Source organism: Camelus ferus, chromosome 7, assembly GCF_009834535.1.
Source record: "Camelus ferus isolate YT-003-E chromosome 7, BCGSAC_Cfer_1.0, whole genome shotgun sequence".
NCBI classification, from domain to species: domain Eukaryota; kingdom Metazoa; phylum Chordata; class Mammalia; order Artiodactyla; family Camelidae; genus Camelus; species Camelus ferus.
In genome coordinates this window covers 41387639-41406707 of record NC_045702.1, presented here as the reverse complement: position 1 = coordinate 41406707, position 19069 = coordinate 41387639, and the positions used below count along the sequence as shown (strand labels likewise).

Below are 19069 nucleotides of genomic sequence, written 5' to 3'. Positions count from 1 at the left end.
CCTACATCTAGTTGCCTCATGGTCACAAGATGGCTGCTGTATCTCTAGGCTTCTTTAGTACAGGCAGAAAGAAAAGGAAGGTGTAAATAGCTAAAGAGTGAGGGGCTTTCTATCAGGGAGGTTTTGCTTTTTTTATATAGAAAGTGACGCCTTCCCCAACTACTTCTGCCTACCTCTCATTGGCCAGAATAATGTCACAGTGTTGCTCTAAAATGTGAAGAGTGGGAAATCAAATATTTTTAGCTGGGTAAATTGCACCTGTCACCCCTGTCTCTCATTAGGGGTTTTGCTATGAGGAAGAAGAGGAAATGGTTATTAGTAGGCAACTAGACGTATCAGCCACCTGACTTAACTTCCATTATTAGCCATGTCCTTGACTTAATTAGAGATTACAGAAGGTGACTCAGTAATTTAAAATGTTTTGCTTTTCTAGTTTTTCATACAATTAACATTAGAGAATAAAACGCACCCAACTGCCTTATGTAGATTCCTAAATCACTATCACCAGCCCTGCTTCTTTTCTAAACTTCAGATCTAAATTTCCATTTGCCAAAAGGACCTCATATATTTCAAATTATACTCACTTCTTCCCGCCCATTCACCACCCCCAACACCCACGCACTTTCTCCTGCCTTCTTTAATTAATGCTAGATGGTCTTGGCAAGGAGCCTTGAGGTTATCCTGGGCTCTTCCTTCTCCCCATTCCCAGTTTTCCTTGGCCTTTCCTTCTCCCTGTTCCCAGATGTCCAAACTATTATCCTCCTTGGCTCTATCCCATTGCTGTTATTCTAATTCAGATGAACACCCATCCTCACTCGCATGGATCCCCAGATCGGTCTACCTATTTGCTGCTGTTTCTCCCTATATTTCATTTTCCACATGTGACCCCCAGGGTGCTGTTTTTAAAACACCAGTGTCTAACATCTCTCCTTTCTTTAAAAGCTTACAGAATGAAGCTCAAACTCCTTAACAGCCTGCCTCCCTGAGCACCATGCTTGCAGGGACCAGTTGCCATACACTCCATATGTGCCCACTCCCTTCAATCATAGAAGACCTGCCCCGGAGGGTTCTTATGCTTTTCATGGTCCATAAGCCATGGAACCAATTAATTACCTTTTCATTTATTTGTTAAGTGTTTTCCAGAACACTTATATTTCTGTTAATATGTTTTGCCCTGGATTCTGTTTTGCTTGATATTAATCATGCTGCACACCAGTTTTTTTTTTTAAATAACAACCTTATTGGGATATAATTCACATTTCAAAAGTCACTCTTTTAAAGTATGCAATTCAGTGGTTATTAGAATATTCACAGAGTTACACAACTATCATCATCATCTAATTCCAGAACGTTTTCATCACCCCGAAAAGAAACCCATTAGCAGTCACTTCCCACCCCCCTTCTCCTCAGCTCTGCCAACCACTAATCTACTTTTTATTTCTATGGATTTACCTATTCTAGAATTTCATATAAATAGAATCACACAGTATGTGGCCTTTTGTGACTAGCTTCTTCACTTAGCACTTTTGGGGGTTTATACATGCAATAGCGCATTATCGGTCCTTCATTCCTTTTTATTGCCAAGTAATATGTCATGGCTTGGCCATACTGCAATTTGTTTATCCACTCGTAAGTTGATGGAGATTTGGATTGTTTCTACATTTCGGCTGTAATGAACACTGCTACTATAAATTCACATATAAGGTTTTATGGAACTAACTTACAAACGATTCATGCCTAATGGACAGTCACGTCTTAAAACTGTTCCTCATTGTGTATCAACCATGTATCAATAGAAGAATTAAACCTTAGAGGTTATGGGTTGGTTTGAGGAGAATTTTTTCACTCTTCTCTTGGTTGTTTTCTGAGCCCACTTGATCAGTCATGCTTGACACTTGTGGATGGCGGTAGGGGTAGTCTCAGCTGTCATGGAAGTCTGCATGCACAGCCAGCCCAGCGAAGCCTCAGGTCAGCTCGCAGGAATGTTCTTTGTGGATCCAGCTAACTTAGCCCAAATCGTCAGGACACATTAATATTTTTCTTTATTCATTTATTCATTCTTTATTCACTTGTATTTACCTTTTAGATGTAGAGGGGTCTCCTAATTCAGATGGGGCAAAGCATTTTTAAGAATACTTCTTCCCAATTGTCCCAAGTAAAGAAAGCAATCCAGGACTTTTATTTTTTAAATTAGTTTTACAAATGGGTAATAATGCCCAAAATACATACTTTAAGAAATGTAAAAAAGATATATAGTGTAAAGTAAGTCTCACACCCCAATCTCAGACTAACTAGTTGTTATCCATTCTTCCAGAGATATTCCATACATACATATGCACATTTACATATACCTGTATTTGTTGGTATACACATATAATACAAATAAAGGCATGCTCATTCTATATACATTTTCTGATGCTTGCTTTTTTTTACTTAATATAACCTGAAGATCATTCCATATTGGTTCCTATAGGGCTGCCATATGTTTTTAATGGCTACCTAGTATGCCATTATAAGATATGAACTGTAATTTAATAACGAGTTCCCAGTCAATGGATTTATGTTATTTCCAGCCTTTGCTATTAAAACCAATACTGCAGTGATTGTCACTGTACACATTATTTCTTGTAAGTGTATCAGTAAGGTAAATTCCTGGAATTAGAAAGTATATTTAAAATATTTGATATGTTTACTCATTGCCCTTTACAGAAGGTTGTACTAATTTATATTTCTGCCAATAATTATGATCTGATTCCTTGCACCCTCTCCATGACACATTTACCAAACCTCTGATCTTCATCAATCTTGGTGAAAAATGATGTCTTGTTGTGGTTCTGACCTACATTGTTTAATTAAGGATAAGGCTGAGCATCTTCAAATGTGTTTAAATGTTATTTGTATTTCCTTATCTGTGAATTGCTTACCCATTGTCAATTTTTCTATTGGGTTATTGATTTTTTTTCTGCTAAACAAAGAATTGCTGTAGTAATACAAACTGTTAATACAGGTAAACTATAAAGTGCTAAGAAATTTAAGTATTTAAGTCATAGCAAACAGGCAATCATTTTGCACTATGTACATATATGAAATCATTACATTGTATGCCTAAAACTAATACAGTGTTGTATGTATACTTTGACTCCAAGCTAAGGAAATTAATATACATAATCTCCCACTTCATCTTCCCTTTTACTTACCAAGTTTGTTAGTTATATCTTTCTATTTTGCCGTGATTAATAATAGTTATATTCATTTCTGTTACCATAATTCCATAGGTGCTTAAGCCTTGGTTCTGTGGTTAAATCAATATTCACTGTCTTTCTTTTTGCCCTAATTTCTCTCTTCAACTCTCAGTTGGCTAAAGCTTTTTCCTATAGTAGTATCTTCAATACAAGGATAATTCAGGAAACATTATTCTCACATGTTTAAAGACATCTGTCACACAGGCTTTTTGACCACAATGACAGTTTGGCTGGGTATAAATTTTGGGGGTCATACCTTATTTCTCTGGGATACTGTGGCATATCTGACTCTGAAACTGTATCATTTTTCTTCAGATATCATGTGCCTTTGAATCTATAGAATTAAACTTTATTTTTGAAAATTTTTCTAATATTATATATTTGTGATTCTATTTTTGAATATATATTCTCTTCCATTTATTTATGTCTTTTATTAAGAGAAACCAATTATTTTTTGTCTGTCTTCCACATCTATCATTTTCTTTCTCTCTAATCCTTTTAAATTCTTCATCTGTTTCCATTTATTTTGCTCATTTTTCTCAGTTCTTCATGGTCCTTGATGTGTTTTCAACAATACCTGTTTTCTTTGAGCTCCTTGTGGTGTGGACTCCATTTCTCTCTCTCACTTCTGCCACATTCTGTTTCATCTTCCACTGCCTCGCCACTTCTCAGAGTCCTCATTTTTCTTCTTTGGGTCCTTATTTGAGAGGGATAATTGTTTCATAAAGTTCTTCCAGCTAATAATTTTATACCTTGTCACAGTTTTCATCTGCTTCATGGCAGTATTTTTTTCTGATCAGTGTTCTTCATCTATCATCTCTCCTTTTTCCTATTTCTTCCCCCACTTTTTTTCCCCTAGTTTTTTGTGTAGATCTTGTACTGGTTCTCTTTACTGGTTCCCCTTTTTAGTATTCATTTTAGAATGAGTTGCATTCTTCTTGGATCAACTATTTGCAGGAGATTTCTTTGAGGTTCTAGACCAGGGAGAGTTCTCTTTGGCTCAGAGAAGTGCTCCTTATTACAGAGGGAGAGAGAGAAAGTGAGTGGCTTTAGGCTGCTCATGATTTACTCTCTCCTTTGCCCCACCTCATTTCTAGCAGTGCACCTGCTGGAATGGCTTGATTTGCCACCTGCCCTGCTCCGTGGTGGGTCGAGGGTTCAGGGTCACTCTTGTGCCATCCTACACACCCTTTTCTATTATTCTAAACAAGTGCTGATGGAGCTTCCTCACCAAAGCGCCAGTGCTTCCTGCTTTGGAGAATGACAGCGTGTGGGCTTTGTCTGAGGTCTGCAGCCACAGACCTGCTCTCTACAACGCCTTACCTGTATCCTGTTTTTGATCACCCTGGACATCCGACAGCCCTGTCTCATTCATTGAAATTCACGGTTACAGAAGTCTAGTTTTTACCGTCCCCACCTTCCCAAGATAAGTTTATATTTCTGAGTTTCCCTTTCCTTACTATTTTGAAATGGTTTCCAAGAAAAGGAAGGAACAGAGATATTTTCACTCCACCATCTGAAAACCAGAAGACTTCCCTGAACTCAGCTTTATTTTGGAAAGTGTTTTCTAATTTGAGACTAAAGCCTCATCTCTGCTGCCCTTAAGGACAAGCATTTCCATTTCCACCATATCCTTAATTAAGAAAATTATATTTGAAAGAACTTCACTTTTTAGAGAGGATCATGTACTAATTTTGATTTCTTTAGAACTTGCCTGAAAGCAATACTCATTTGGTCCTCACATTCATGCCAATCAGGAAGGAAGGAGCACTCTTTCCCTTTTTCTAGATGGAGAAATAGATGGGCAGTAGAGCCAGAGCTAGAGACAAGTTCTCCCAACTGTCGAACTATTCCTCTTTGATTATAGCATTTCTAACACACCAGGTGAAGCTTTTCTGGTGAGCACTGTAAGCTTTGAGAACCCCACATCCAGAATACATTTTATTCCCACGCTAATAAGGTCTGCAATTGGACAGGAATTTCTCCTGCTTTTTCTTCCCTTTCTATTTTAGTTTGTAGTATTTTCCCTTAAAGATCATTAAGATAATTATTTAATCTGTAGACACACAATTTATATACTGTGCTGCTGCCCAGGTGTGTCCTCACCTTTTGCTTGAGCAGTTGGCATGGCCCCTAATATATATGTTTTCTATTTATTCCCCATAGCACTACCAAAGCAATAGTATTTGGCATTACCTTTGGCCTCGGCAATACCAAGATACCTAAGACATACTTCCTATCTTTGCACCTTCGAGGAGCCCGTGGTCCAGTGAAGGAAGATGCACAGACGTGTGAAAGAGAATTGTCAGAGTCCCTAGTGTTATAACAAAATTGCAAACAAAGCACTATAGCAAGAGTTAGCTCTGGCAGAGGGAGAAGAAAATCTGTGCAGAGAAGTTGGCACCTGAGTGTGTATTCAAGAATTCGTAGGAATTTTCCAGGTGGCGAAGGCCATCACACGCAGCCTGCATCGCATGGATCAAGGCATAGAGATATAAAGAGAAGTGCTGTAAGACAGTGTCATGGGTGTGGGGTGGGTAGAGGGCAGGATGCTTAGAACAGAGTGGAGGATGAGATGGAGAACTTGACTCCGTATTAGAGAGCCTTTAAGAAAGGAGTGTGTGTAAATCGAGGCGGTAGTGCCCTGTGGTCTGAGAGGTGAGACCTCCCGTCAGTTTATGAGACTTGGCTGTCAGTGACCTGTGCTTGCTGCCATGGGATGGAACCTGCCTGGTGACAGAGCTGAGGAAGCCTCCTTGCCACAGGCTGTTTGAGGTTCCAGCAGAAGTTCAAACTGGACGGGGGCTGGAGGCACCAGAATCTGTTCAGTCCAGCTCTGGCCCGAGCTGGAGCAGTAGGAATAAGGTGAAAACACTTAAACTAAAGTCTCAGAAGTACAATTTGAAAAGAAAGGCTGTGTCTTGCAGACTGGTTCCCTGTGCCCCCTCCAGTCGCACATTATTTCCTCAGAGATTCTCAGGGCAGCGTTTTTAGGAGTGGTCACAGTCCTGAATGAAAAGTAGATTTACTTTTTAGAAAGTAAAAAACACCCTTTTTGTAAAGTCTACCATCTAAATGACTCATTATTTTATAACATTGATTATGAGTTTCCGTTGAATAATAAACTACTTTTGGATCCTTAAAGCATACCTCGATTTTTCCAAAATTAGAGATGCCATTTTTCAGAAGCGTAGCTATTATATAAAATGAGGCTCACTTATAAATGTGTGATTAATATCATGTATTTTTAATAACCCTTGTTCTTCTTTTAGCTAATTCAAAGGCAGCAAGAAAAAAAAGACAGGAAATCAATGTTTTTTTCTTTTACCCTTGGAACCACACACACACGATTTTTACAGCATTTAGCCATAATTTAAACATCTGAGTCAGTGATAATTATTATCAGTATCTCCATTTTTCCTTTCACCAAATACTGTTCAAATCTTATAATGAATTCAATGATCTGGGAACAAATTTGTGTTTCAATAAGAGTCTTATAAAAGGAAACCAATTTTTGAGCTCATTGTAGGTGTGGCCTAGTAGCTTTCCTATTAGATTGTGCTTCAAGTGTATGTTCATTTTAGAACACACATGGACAATCTGCAGTAATCCTTTAAGCATTTCAGCAGGTAACTATCATATCCTGTCAGGCCTGAGCAGATTCAGCCTCAAGAGTTGTTGTCCTGGCTGGGATTTCTCCAGTGTGGGAAACCCCTCATGTCACCTGTGTGAGAGGTGAATGGGCACTCAACTCGGTTTCTCTTTCCCTTGTGTATGTCAATTCCAGTCCTAAGTACAGTGTGCCATTGTCATGGACCCAGCCTACCAAAAGCAAATGGGTCTGCAGAAGAAGAGGCTTCTCAGGAGAGGGCGCAACTTCCACCTATATGGGGCAGAGCGTTTCATCATCCTGCTTGTCCTAGAATAAGGCTTTTCAAACTTTAGCGGGAACAAAAATCACTTGTTGACGGGATACTCCCAAAGATTCTGATTCAGTAGGTCTGGGGTGGGTACTGTGCCTTTCTGACAAGCGTCCACATTCTAGAGCTACTCAAGGTGTGGTTCCCCAGACCAGCAGTGTTGGCCTCACCTGGGAGCTTGTTAGAAATGCAGAATCTCAGGTCCCACCCTCAACCTACAGAATCAGAACCTACATTTTAACAGGACCTCCCCAGGTGATTGATCCTCCGTTAAAGTTTGGGAAGCATTGCTCTAGATCACTCTCCCCCAAAGCACTGGGGTTTAGGTGTCACTAGGCAGACCTGAAATGAGTTTAGATGGTACATGGATGAACATTTTTATTTTAATAATTATTAAGTTGATCTTTATTATTACCATCTATTTATGGCAAATGATACTGGTTTTCCATTTATGGTGACAAACTTTCTTTTGTAAAATAAACAGTTTAACTAAAAGTAAGTTCAGGTGGTATGTGGATGTGACAAATACTATAAAAGTCATGTTTACAAGTGACTTAAGTTAGCACGGTGCTTAACAGCCTGGACTCTGGAGCCAGACGCTCTGTATTTGAATACCAGCTCCTCTGGTAATTCACTGTGTGAGTTTGGGCAAGTTTCTTAACCTCTCTGGGCCTCAGTTTCCTCATCTGAAGAATGTTGATAATAATAATATCTATCTGATTGGGATATTGTGGGGCTTAAATGGGTTTATATGTGAAAGCTCTAAGACTAGAGCCTGACACATAGCAAGGGCTGTATCAGGGCTAACTCATTTTACTGTAATCTAGAACACAAATGTTCAAGGATTTTTTTATCCTGTGTTGTTTTTATTTTTTTAATCCCCTATCCTGTCCCTTGCTTCCTTGCTTCCTTAGGCCAACTTCCCCCAAAAGGCTAAATATTCAGGGAATTTTGTACCATTGAGAAGAGTGAGAGCAGCAACTTCCATCTGGCCAGTAAGAGGACGGTCTTCACTGAGAGAACTGGTGGGTGGGGCATAGGACCTTCAGGTAGGAAGTCCCGGGAGAGGACTCTGCCTAGAGACTCTGCTCTGAAACAATGAGGAAGTGACAATAGAAAGTGACCACTTTTAAATCATTGTCACCATCACTTGGAGAGAAGCTTTTCAAAAAAAATTCCTTTATTATTTTACTTACAGCTTTGGCAACCTTACCACAAGTGTTTTGAGAACCTTTTTATGTGTGCCTGATATGCTCATGGGCTTTGGTGTTGTGATTTCCTGGCCATGGGCACCTTTGATAAGTAAATGACTGACTGGTAAAGTGGCAGGACCCTGCTGATACCGTGACGTGAGAAATGGACCGCCTCATGGGTTTCCTCCACCTGCATTAATTCAGAGGTGAGAAATCTCTCATCTCTTTCCCTGACTTGACAGCAAGGGACTCAGTGGGACAGTGTCAAAACATAAAAAGTAATGAGTGCCCAGAGAACCTGATTTTCAGATTCCTATTCAAATGTATTTTTAGAAGCAGCAAAAGATGCTTTTGTCAAATAGTAGCAATAATCCTTCTTGCTTTTATTTTTTAAATAGGCACATTTTCTATTTGTGAACAGCTGTAATCTGACAAACTACTCTTGGGGAAAAGAAGCATTTGAGACAAGAGCAACTAGTGTGTAAAATTGTTGACAGTGAGTTATTTCTCCCTGAAATAACTCACAAAGCTCAGTTGGTATATATACATATTTAACACTGCAATATAAAAAGATAGGCAAGCCTAGCCTACATCTCTCTCTGAATGAGAACAGACAGACGAACCAGGTGGGGAAGGAAGGGGAGCAGAGGGGTAGGAGGGGAAGTCATCATCTGCACCAAGAGGGCATCAGTACCCCTGCCCCACCCCTGCCCCACCGGCTCCTGGGAAGGCGGTTGTACTCAGGCAGTCGGTGCATCCTGTGTGACCTGCATACATGTTCTGTTGGCCCACCAGTTTTTAAAAATGCTTTTTGATTTGGTTATCTACATTTCAAAACTGGATTGCACATGAAAATCTGGATTATGGTTATTTTGTGGGGGGAAATGGGAAGATCTGGCCAATACTGGACTTACATTCCCACGGAGTATCAGTTAGCCAGAGCTGAGGGGGCCCTCGTGCGCCAGACCCAGGTCTTCTCTCCTGTTGGCCCCGGCCCCTCCACACCTTATCCTCCCGCTGTTTCCTCACCTCTGAGTTGATGGTCACAAGTCAGCTCCCTGCCTGGAAGTGATGCTGGACAAAGCACTCCTGGCTTCTGGCTGAGGGAGGCAGGACTCATAATGGGAGAGAGTCCTCAGGCATAGGCAAAGTGTTAGAAAGATGGTGGACAGCCACAGCAGGACAGATGTCCACCCCGACCCAAGGAAGGAGACACTTGCAGAATAGCGTCATGTCCTGTAAGACCCTCTGTGGTTCCAGCCTTTTCCTCTTCTCGTCCATGCATGCAGAGCCTCCCAGCGGCTTGCACTCTCCTACTTCTGTTCTCTCTGCTCATGTGCTGCTTCTTCTAACTAGAAACGACTCTCATAGCAACCTTTTTACCTGTTGAAAAGTGCAATAGTTTCTACCAAATATTTATATATTGTCCCCCTTCCTCGTGTATGAATTGGCGATGCACTCCACACCTCTCTTGGGGCGTTTATGCTACTGCACCTTTTATTATAGTTATTTGTGGCAGTGGTGGAGGTGGTGGTGTGATGATGATAAATACAGCTTCAGTTAAGCGTCTGCGTTGTGTCAGGACCTGTATTATGTTCTTCATCTAGTCTTTGTTTTAATCCTGATAACAAACTAAGAATTAAGCATTGTAGCTATTTTAAAGATAAAGGAAATGAGACCCACTTAGGTTAAGTAACTTGACCAAGGCGGCGGAGCTGGGAAAAAACAAAAGCAGAAGTAGAACCCTGGTCTGACTCCAAGACTAGCACTGTCCCCTGTATTCAGAGTCTCACTCGGAAATGGTGTTAGTTCGTTCCCCTCGCCACCCTCTAATGGTGCTTGAGTATCTTACATACATCTTGATGCTATTTTACAGAGTTATTTCATGAGTTGAAAGAAAATATAAAAGCCTTTAAGAATCTGGCTTTTTTTTATCCTAAGCGTTTTTTAATACATTACAGAGCAAAATAACATTTTTAAATGTGTCGGGAGAGCACAAAGCATCAAAGAGCTCATGGGTACAGCCTGTGACTTCCTGGAGCTCTGCATTCTTAACTGTCAGATTTTAACAAATACTTCACTAGATAATTGCTTAATTATTATATCTGTCAGGAAAAAGCCTTCACAGCCATCAAGTACTGAATATAAAAATATCCTTTAATCTTAGAGTTTGAAAAATCATTCCTGTGATTTCAACAAGACAGAAGCCCAGTGGCGCCCGATCACTCTCAGATGTATAAGGATAAAACCAGATGGAGAACGAGGATGCTTAGGTTAGGGAGAAGTACATGGAAGAATTATACTTAACTGTACGAGGTCCTTTTCATTTGAGGGTCTCAGAAATTCTTTAAAATCTTTGCAAAATGAAAGCAGAGACATAATAAGATCTGAATTATACCAAGTTAGTAAAACAAAGAGAGGTTTTAGATCAGAAAGGCCATGGCTTTTTTTTATGCAGCTCTGGTACTTTTTCTGAAATTTAGTAGAAATTATATAACCTCTTTGAGACAAAATTTGCTTATCTATCCTATGAAAATATCAGTGTCTACCATACAGTTGTTAAGAGGATTAAGTAAAACAGTGTATTGTAGGTACCTAATGCAGTGCTGAGTACATATAGGGGGTTTAAAAATTATACAGTCAATCCTCATTATTCATGGATTCCACAGTTTGCTAATCATATGCTCCCTAAACTGTGTCTGTAACCCTGAAGTCAGTAGTCACAGGCGCTTTCATGGTCATTCATGGTCACGTACAGAGTGGGGAAAGGCTTAAGCCTTGTGCCACGCATGTTCCCAGCTGAGGTTGAACAAGGAAGGCAGCACTCTGCCTCGTTGTTCCAGCTCTCTCTCTGTAAACAAGTGACCTTTCCATATTCTACTTAGTGTGATGATTTTCAAATTTTTGTGCTTCTTGGTGATTTCACTTCATTGGTTCCCGCCCCACCCCCCAGGTGTAGTGCTGATGTGCTGTGTAGTGTTCTTGAGCACAGGATGTGCTTTATGGAGAAAACACATGTGTTAGGTCAGCTTTGTTCAGATGTGAGTTACAGTGCCATTGGCTGTGAGTTTAATATTAATGAATCAATAATCTATAGTAAATAAGGTATCTTTAAGCAGACACACAAATAAAACAAAGTTATATGTTAATCACCTGACAAAAGTCTTGTGACCAGAGGTTTACAGGATCCTCACCCTGTAATTCTCCTAGGAGCAATGGTTTGGGTATTTGCTAACTCAGTGTTCTTGGCAACTATAAAGAACATACCACCATGGATAATGAGAATCAACTGTATTCTATTTAGTTCCTGTATTAGGTAGGTTAAATATTAGTAGCTATAACAGATTAACTCCAAACTCTCCGTGCCTGAACACGGAAGTTTTTTTCTCATGTATGTAACGTGTAATCAGGTATTTGGCAGGTCCCTTAAAAAGAGGAGTCAGGGATCCAGAATCATTACATCTTGTGACTCTGCCCACACTAAGAACCTTTGCTTCCACCCAATGGATAGAGGAAGAGAGAAAAGTTATGGACAGAAAGTCTTTATGGACCTGCCTAGAGGTGTAGAGCACGTCACTTCTGCCTACATTCTGCTGGCCAGGGCTTAGTCATATGGTCACACCTAGTAGCAGAGGAGGCTGGAAAATGTAATCTAACATGTGCTGAGGGGTTACATGAATCACTCTAATGCAGTTCTCCTTAAAATGATTTCCTGCAGTTGTTTTTCCTATGACAAAACCCTTAGGTAAGCGACATATACATTTTTGTAAGTTACTCTTCTGATCCCATTACAGTTCTTCACCAAGCAAGTCTGTCTCCTCTCATCTGTCTTCGTTAAAAGATAAAATCCTTATATAATGAGACTTCTATATTTTCTCTTGTTCTATTAATACTTCAGCCACCCCTTTATTCCCTACTGTAAATTTTTGACTAAAATTATTTTTGCCACTGAATTAAGGAGTATATAAAGAATATACTCGATGTCTTCTATGACAGAAAGTGTTAAAATACAAATAACTGATCATTTATATTTGTTCCATCTAATTTGTGGGCTCACATCCAACTTGCTTTAGTGTTCAGCCAGTAGAATGCTAGCTTTGTCTGACCCTATGTTATTACATGTATTAGACTGTGTAATAAAATAATACTCATGCTACCTGGAAGAAGTATTTACTCTCCTCCAGGATCTCTGCCCAATTTTACTATAGTTTTGTGCTTTTGACTCTGATGACTATTTTTTTCTAATCATTCTGCTATCAAGGGAAAGAGGCAGTGACATAGTAATTATCAAGCCCCTTCTTTCAGGGAAGTAACACTGTAAGAAGATTATGGTCTTCTGTAATGATCAACTCATGTCTCTCTTTGGAACTCATATGAAAACTACCATGGGCTTTTCCCCCCAAAAGTTGAATTTATGCATATATTTTATACCATTCAAAATTTTTATACCACTTTAGGGGATTCTTAAACCTGCCGAAAATAGGCCAGTACTATGTGATCCAGCAACTCCAATCCTAGGTATATATTCAAACAAATTGAAAGCAGGGTCTTGAAGAGAAATTCGTACACCAGTGTTCATGGTAGCATTAGTCACCACACCCAAAAGGTAGAAACAACCAAAATGTCCATCAACAAATGAATGGATAAACAAAATGGGGTATCTACATACAATTGAATAATAAGGGATGAAATTCTGTATATGCTACAACATGAATAAACTTTGAAGACATTATGTTTAGAGTAATAAGCCATTGACACAACATTGTAAACTGACTATACTTCAATAAAATATATATATTAAAAAAGAGTAATAAGCCAGATACGAAAGGACAAATATGGTCTGGTTCCACTTATTTAAGACACCTAGAGTAAGCAAATTCACAGTAACAGGAAGTAGAACAGAGATTACCAGGGACCGGGGGCAGGAGGAATAGGAAATTATTTAATTCGTTTCTGTTTGGATTGATGAAAAAACTCTGGGAATGGATAGTGGTGATAACTGTACTTAATGCCACTGAATTGTATACTTTAAAATTGCTAAAATGATTTTAAAAATGATGTTATGAGTATTTTACCATAATAATGAAAAATCACATCGAAAAAAAGGCTGGATGTTAGAGGCTGATAAGCCTGGGTTCCAACCCCAGGTCTACCAGTTACCAGCTGTGTGTGACTTTGGCAAAACTATTTAATGTTTCTGAATGTCATTTATAGTCCAGTGGACTGTGTTAAGAATAAAGTACCATGTTGCATAATTGCTTTTTGCCTCAAGGAGATAAGAATATTAACATGGAATAATACAAATGCAACAGGATTTCAACACTGAAGAAACAGAGGTCTGTTCTGGCCTTCCATTGAGTAGGACAGAAGGAACACAAAATTGCCCAACCTTACCTAAGTCTGAGGTTTACTTCTATGTCTGCTTAAATTGTTTTTAGATTCTCATATAGGTTTTCCTCATTTTTGTAAACAGTTGGGGATTTTCTTTAGTATGAGTTCTAAGTCTTTGCAGTGTGTCTTCATATAGATTTTAAGACACAAATACATATACAAACATATGCACACATGCACACACACACTCTGCAGAGGAATAGCATATTTATCTGGAGATCAGACATCCTACAATATTAACTGAAACAACCGATTTGCAGAATCATGCCCAAAACCCCTCTTGGTAGCAAATACCAGATGTAAAGTATTTGCAGAGAAGAAGTGTCATGCCCCCACCCAGGTGACGGTATAGAAACAACAGAAGAGCAGCAAGAAAAGTAAGAATAACAGCAGAGTGGGAAACAGGAAAATAGGTAATGCCCATGTGAGCCTTGCTGCAGGCAAGATGAGTAACGTTGAGCCTGCCAACGTTCAGAAAAGGTTAAATTTCGTTCCATTTGCTCTGCTTAGGAAAATGGGGGTGTGTTCAGAATATTTTAAAATTGCATTCAAAATGATGAAAGTTTAATGCTAAAGAGGTAGAATCCGTTATTTGAAATACTTATTATGGAATGAGGTGTTGCTATTTATATATTAATATGTTCTATTTATATTGAGACATAAATAGCTAAACTTTATCAGTTTTATCACCTAATTCTTCCTAAAATCTGGCTGCTTCTTTCTGTCTCCGGCACTTGACGCAATACCTGCCTCACAGTGGGCAGTATTTATTGAAAGAAAGAATGGAATGAATGAGTGAAAGAATGAAACTGTCTACAATATGCGTACTTCTGCATGACATGTATTACCCGTCCATAAATAAAGACAGCCAAGTTTAAAACTATCCTTTTTTCCTTTCAGAGCAGAAACCATTCTCTTGGGACCGTTCGTAAGAAAGAGACAGCAGCGCTGTGACATATGCCAGTGCCACCGCCACCACCACCTCCTCCTCTGCCTCCACCTCCCCCACCGCTGGGAGCTCCTCCCCCTCCCCCGCCATCTGCACCCCCGGTAAGACCTGTTTTTTTCAGTCTGGTTCACTTGAATACGCTTGAGCAGGTTTTAAATGTTCAGAACCAGCTCCCGTAGAGCAGGTGGCATCTTAGGTAGCTGGCTCCACGGCTCCAGGGTGGGCCTGCGGCCGCACTGCACAATCATGAGCTATGGTGAGAGCCAGAGTATGCCTGAGGTCATAGATCAAAGGTCACCCCTTATGACGTCAGCATTGCACACTAACCGTACCTGTAGTGCCGGGGCGTAGACCTACCTGAAACTTGGCCCTTGCCCTGAAGAGCATGGAAAGAAAGCCCATAACATGAGTTACATCTGAAAGCTCTCTAACCAATGTATAGAAATAATAGGAATAAATGCTGACGTTCTACTGCTGAATTTGACACAAAGAAGGCATGAAGGAGATGAACAGTTATAAGTGATAGTTTCATGAAACTATCATATGGGTCTTATGAAGGCTTGCTGGCACTGAAAAAGCACAACTTAAAGTAATTTCAAATACCATGTTATACCCGTAAACATAGCCGTAATAAATAAACCTATCAAAACCCATATGGTTGGGAATTTGGGGGAATAAGCCCTTTTAAACGTTGCTAATGACACACAAATACCTAAGACTCAACAAATATTGAATGAATCTTTCTGGAGTGTTCTCGGACAAAAAACAATAAGCCTGAATGTATCACTTTTTCCCCTGGTAATTAAGTAGTTTAATTTTTGAGACTGACTTAAGAATTTAACCCTAAAGGAACCAAAAAAGAAATTTATACAAGGTTATGCACAGCAAAACTATTTATTCTAGTGAAAAATTTGATCTTAAATGGATTGTGAGAACTAAATGAACTGTATTATGTCATGCTGTTAATCAAAAATTGAATTATGCCATAGTGTTAATAAAAAATTACATTTATAACTGTGCTGGCTATGGAAAGTCGATATGGAATCATGGATTAACTACAATGCACATTTTGTGCATCATGAAATCAACTATATATATAATAAATAGCAAAGATCAGAAGAGAATTTTGAAGGCTGATAACAAAATTTTAAATTTCATTAGGGAATTCTTTTTCTTTTAAGATGTTAAGTTCATAATAAATAAAAGTAATTCTACGTTTCATTAATTTTTTGCATTCCCTCCCCCATTCCTAAATTTTTTCTTCGTTTTTTTGCTATCTCGGGGAGGAACAGATCAATTTAGGAGGAAAATAACCATGTAAATTTCAGTATTTTTCAAAACACATTTTTTCTACACTCTCGGAAAAATAGTTACAATGCCTATGATAGGCAAAGAATTAACATCCTTAGAGTATAGAGAGCTCTTGTGGGTCAGTATGGAAAGGATGGATAGAAAAATGGGCCCAGGATAAGACCAGGTGGAAGAAATACAAATGTTTCAGCCTTACTACCATTGAATAAACATAAATTAAAATAATGAGAAACCATTTTCATCTATCAGTTTGGTAATGGTACTTTTTAAATGTTAGCTGGAGTGTTAGGAATCAGGCACTTAACATTCTTTTATTTTTTTGGTGGGAGATTAGGTTGGTTTGTTTGTTTATTATTGAAGTATAATTAGTTTACAATGTTGTGTCAATTCTGGTGTATAGCATCATGTTTCAGTTATACAAATACATGTATATATTCCTTTTCATACTCTTTTTCACTATAAGTTACTACAAAATATTGAATATAGGTTCCTGTGCTAAACAGTATAAACTTGTGTATAACTCTTAATAGGAGCAAAAATTGGTATAATTCCCTAAAACACAATTTCTTAATGTGGATCAAAACCCCTTAATAAGTGATTATACTTGATGACCTAGTTTCACTTCAAGTAATTTCTTTTAAGGAACTTATCATTGATGTACAAAAAATAATTAGCCATAGGGTGTTAATGAAAGCATTACTTGTAATAGCAACCAAAAAAGAAAAGAAAGAATCTAAATATTTAAAACCAGAAAATTCAATAAAAAATTATTATGTAATCCACCAAACAGTGTACTAGGCAGCCACTGAATAATCACATCAAAATTATTTTGTAACTTCCAGTGTAATGATTGACTCAGGCAAGGATCATCCATGAAAACTGAAACCACGTAGTGAAAGGTTTTAGGGTAACAGGATGTTCACAGGATCTCAAGTATCACCCACAGATTACTTCTAATTAAAAAGGGGGAAATGTACTTTTAACATAGATCAAACTTGTCAGGGAATGACCTTTATCACAAACCTTTTCTGTGATGCAACCAGAAATACATAGCATCACTCTGCAGTAATCTGTCAAAAATGAGTGTTCTCTGAGCAAGCAATTAGACACATCCAGAATGTGGGAACTTCTACAACAGAGGTTGGCAAACTAGAGCCCTTGAGCTCGGAATGGTTTTTATATTCTCAAATGGTTGAAAAAAATCAAAAGAAAAATTATATTTTGTGACACATGAAAAATACATGAAATTCAAATTTCAGCCCATAAATAAAGTTTTACTGGACCACAGCCATGCTTATTTATTTACATAGTGTCTATGGCTGCTTTTATGATACAGTGGCAGAACACCAATTAAACAACTTGTTATTCCCCGGAGAAGAACTCCATTCTTCTCACTGGTTAACTGTGTTTTTAAAATTATACTCTATTATTGTTGTATTTTTAATTTCATCAATAATTGTGCAGAAATTTGTTTTCTTTTTTGTTGTACGGTGCTCACAGAGCATCCATGATTTTGCCTCTTGGCCCACAATGCCTAAAACACTGTCTGGCCCTTTAGCAGAAAAAGTTTGCCAACACGTATCCTACAAGGTAGCTGGCTTCAGTCAGCCTTCCTGTTGTCATCAGCAGCCAGTGATCTTGGTCCACTGGCATCCGATCATGTCCCTCCCCTGCATCACTTTTCAAGGACTTCCCATCCCCCTCTTAACTATAGCCCACTCCACCTGCATGACCCAGCCCCTGCCTGCCTCTCAGACCTCACCCTGTGCCCCCCTCCCCATGTCTCCTACTTTAGGGCTTTAGCATGGCTGCTCCTTCTGCCTGGAAAGCTCTTTTGGCTCAGCTCAGATATCACTTCCTCGAGGCATCATTTCCTCACACCCCACACTAGCATTTATAACATACGTTTAATCCCCTCCTTCATAGCAGTTATCAGTTTTTAAGTTTGTTTTTATTTGAAGGGGGTCCACATTTTCTGTTTTGTGGTCTTTTCTGTCCCTAGCGTTTAGCTTACAATAGGCATTGCACTCATTAAATGAATGGATGGATGCAGTCATGAATGAATATCTGTGTAAACAGGGTTGGGAAATGAATTTAAACTCTTCATTAGCAGTGTTCAGGACTTTGAACACCTATGCTTATGGACCAGCATGGCAGATTTTATTCTGTCACCTTTGCAAGGAGGGGGCGTTTTGTGTGGTATGTCTGTAATGAAACGGGTCCTATCAGGCTTCTCCTTAGCTCTGGAAGACCTGGGGTTGAGACCAAGGCTATAAGTTTTTTGATTTTCCCCTCCCAATCCCTCACCTTTCCCCTTCCTGCCCCTCCCATCCTCATCTCCTCCTCTTCCCTAACATGCATCTTGGAACCAAGAGATGGGCTGATGGGGCTTGCTGAAGTTTTGGAGCAGGCTCTAACTAAAAGCCAGACAGCTCTCATCATCTGGTTTCCCTTCTTTTCTTGCCCTCTATTTCCCTGTCTTTTGAGCTTTACTCCTTTGGCTCATCCCTCTGATAGCCAATAACAATTATTGAAATGGCCAGCATAGTACATTGGTCCACTTATAATTATTGTTGCTTTGGTTACAGAATGTAACTTAAAAAAAATCTAAAGAAAATACAATAGTTTTGATTTCTGAAATGAGCAGAATTTTACTAAACTTTTGTTTTCAAATCTACTTTGGCCCCTCAGTAGTGTTCAGGATGTGAAAATAAACTCCTTGAGGTCCTGTGATTTCTGGTTTTTTTGTTGTTGGTGGTGATGGTGAGTTGGGGGGGTGGGTGTTGCCACAGTTGTATAACACTGTCTACAAAAGAGGAAGAGAGTGTATGTGTCTCTGACCAGCTGATAAATTCTTTGGAGTTGGGTTGCCCAGGCAAAGCCTGGCACGAGGGTCATGGCCACAGCAGGAGATTTATTAACTTTTATAAGCATTATTTTTTTAATGTTGCTGTTCAAAGCTTAAACATCCCAAGGAGGAAACAGCTCTCCTAAGGAAGGCCTGTGTCTTATTATCTAAAAACAAAAAGGAAACTGGCTTGATAATGATTTATTTTTCATGAA

At 39.0% G+C, this 19069-nt stretch overlaps 2 protein-coding genes across 3 annotated transcripts in view; one reads left to right on the top strand and one right to left on the bottom strand.

The window, feature by feature from the left end:
- LOC116664746 overlaps positions 1–5370 on the bottom strand; it is a 31088-nt gene extending 25718 nt beyond the window's left edge. Inside the window, exon 1 of the mRNA XM_032482951.1 lies at positions 5349–5370. Within this exon, the coding sequence (XP_032338842.1) occupies positions 5349–5370 (22 nt within the window). The remainder of the gene's footprint in view (positions 1–5348) is intronic.
- The window catches only part of WIPF3 (WAS/WASL interacting protein family member 3), a 70808-nt gene that overhangs the window by 5618 nt on the left and 46121 nt on the right, over positions 1–19069 (top strand). For both annotated transcript variants that reach the window (XR_004321436.1, XM_032483786.1), the window contains exon 2: positions 14647–14796. Coding sequence is in view for 1 of the 2 variants with exons in the window: in XM_032483786.1 (XP_032339677.1) it covers positions 14704–14796 (93 nt within the window). In the remaining variant the exon portion in view is untranslated. The remainder of the gene's footprint in view (positions 1–14646; positions 14797–19069) is intronic.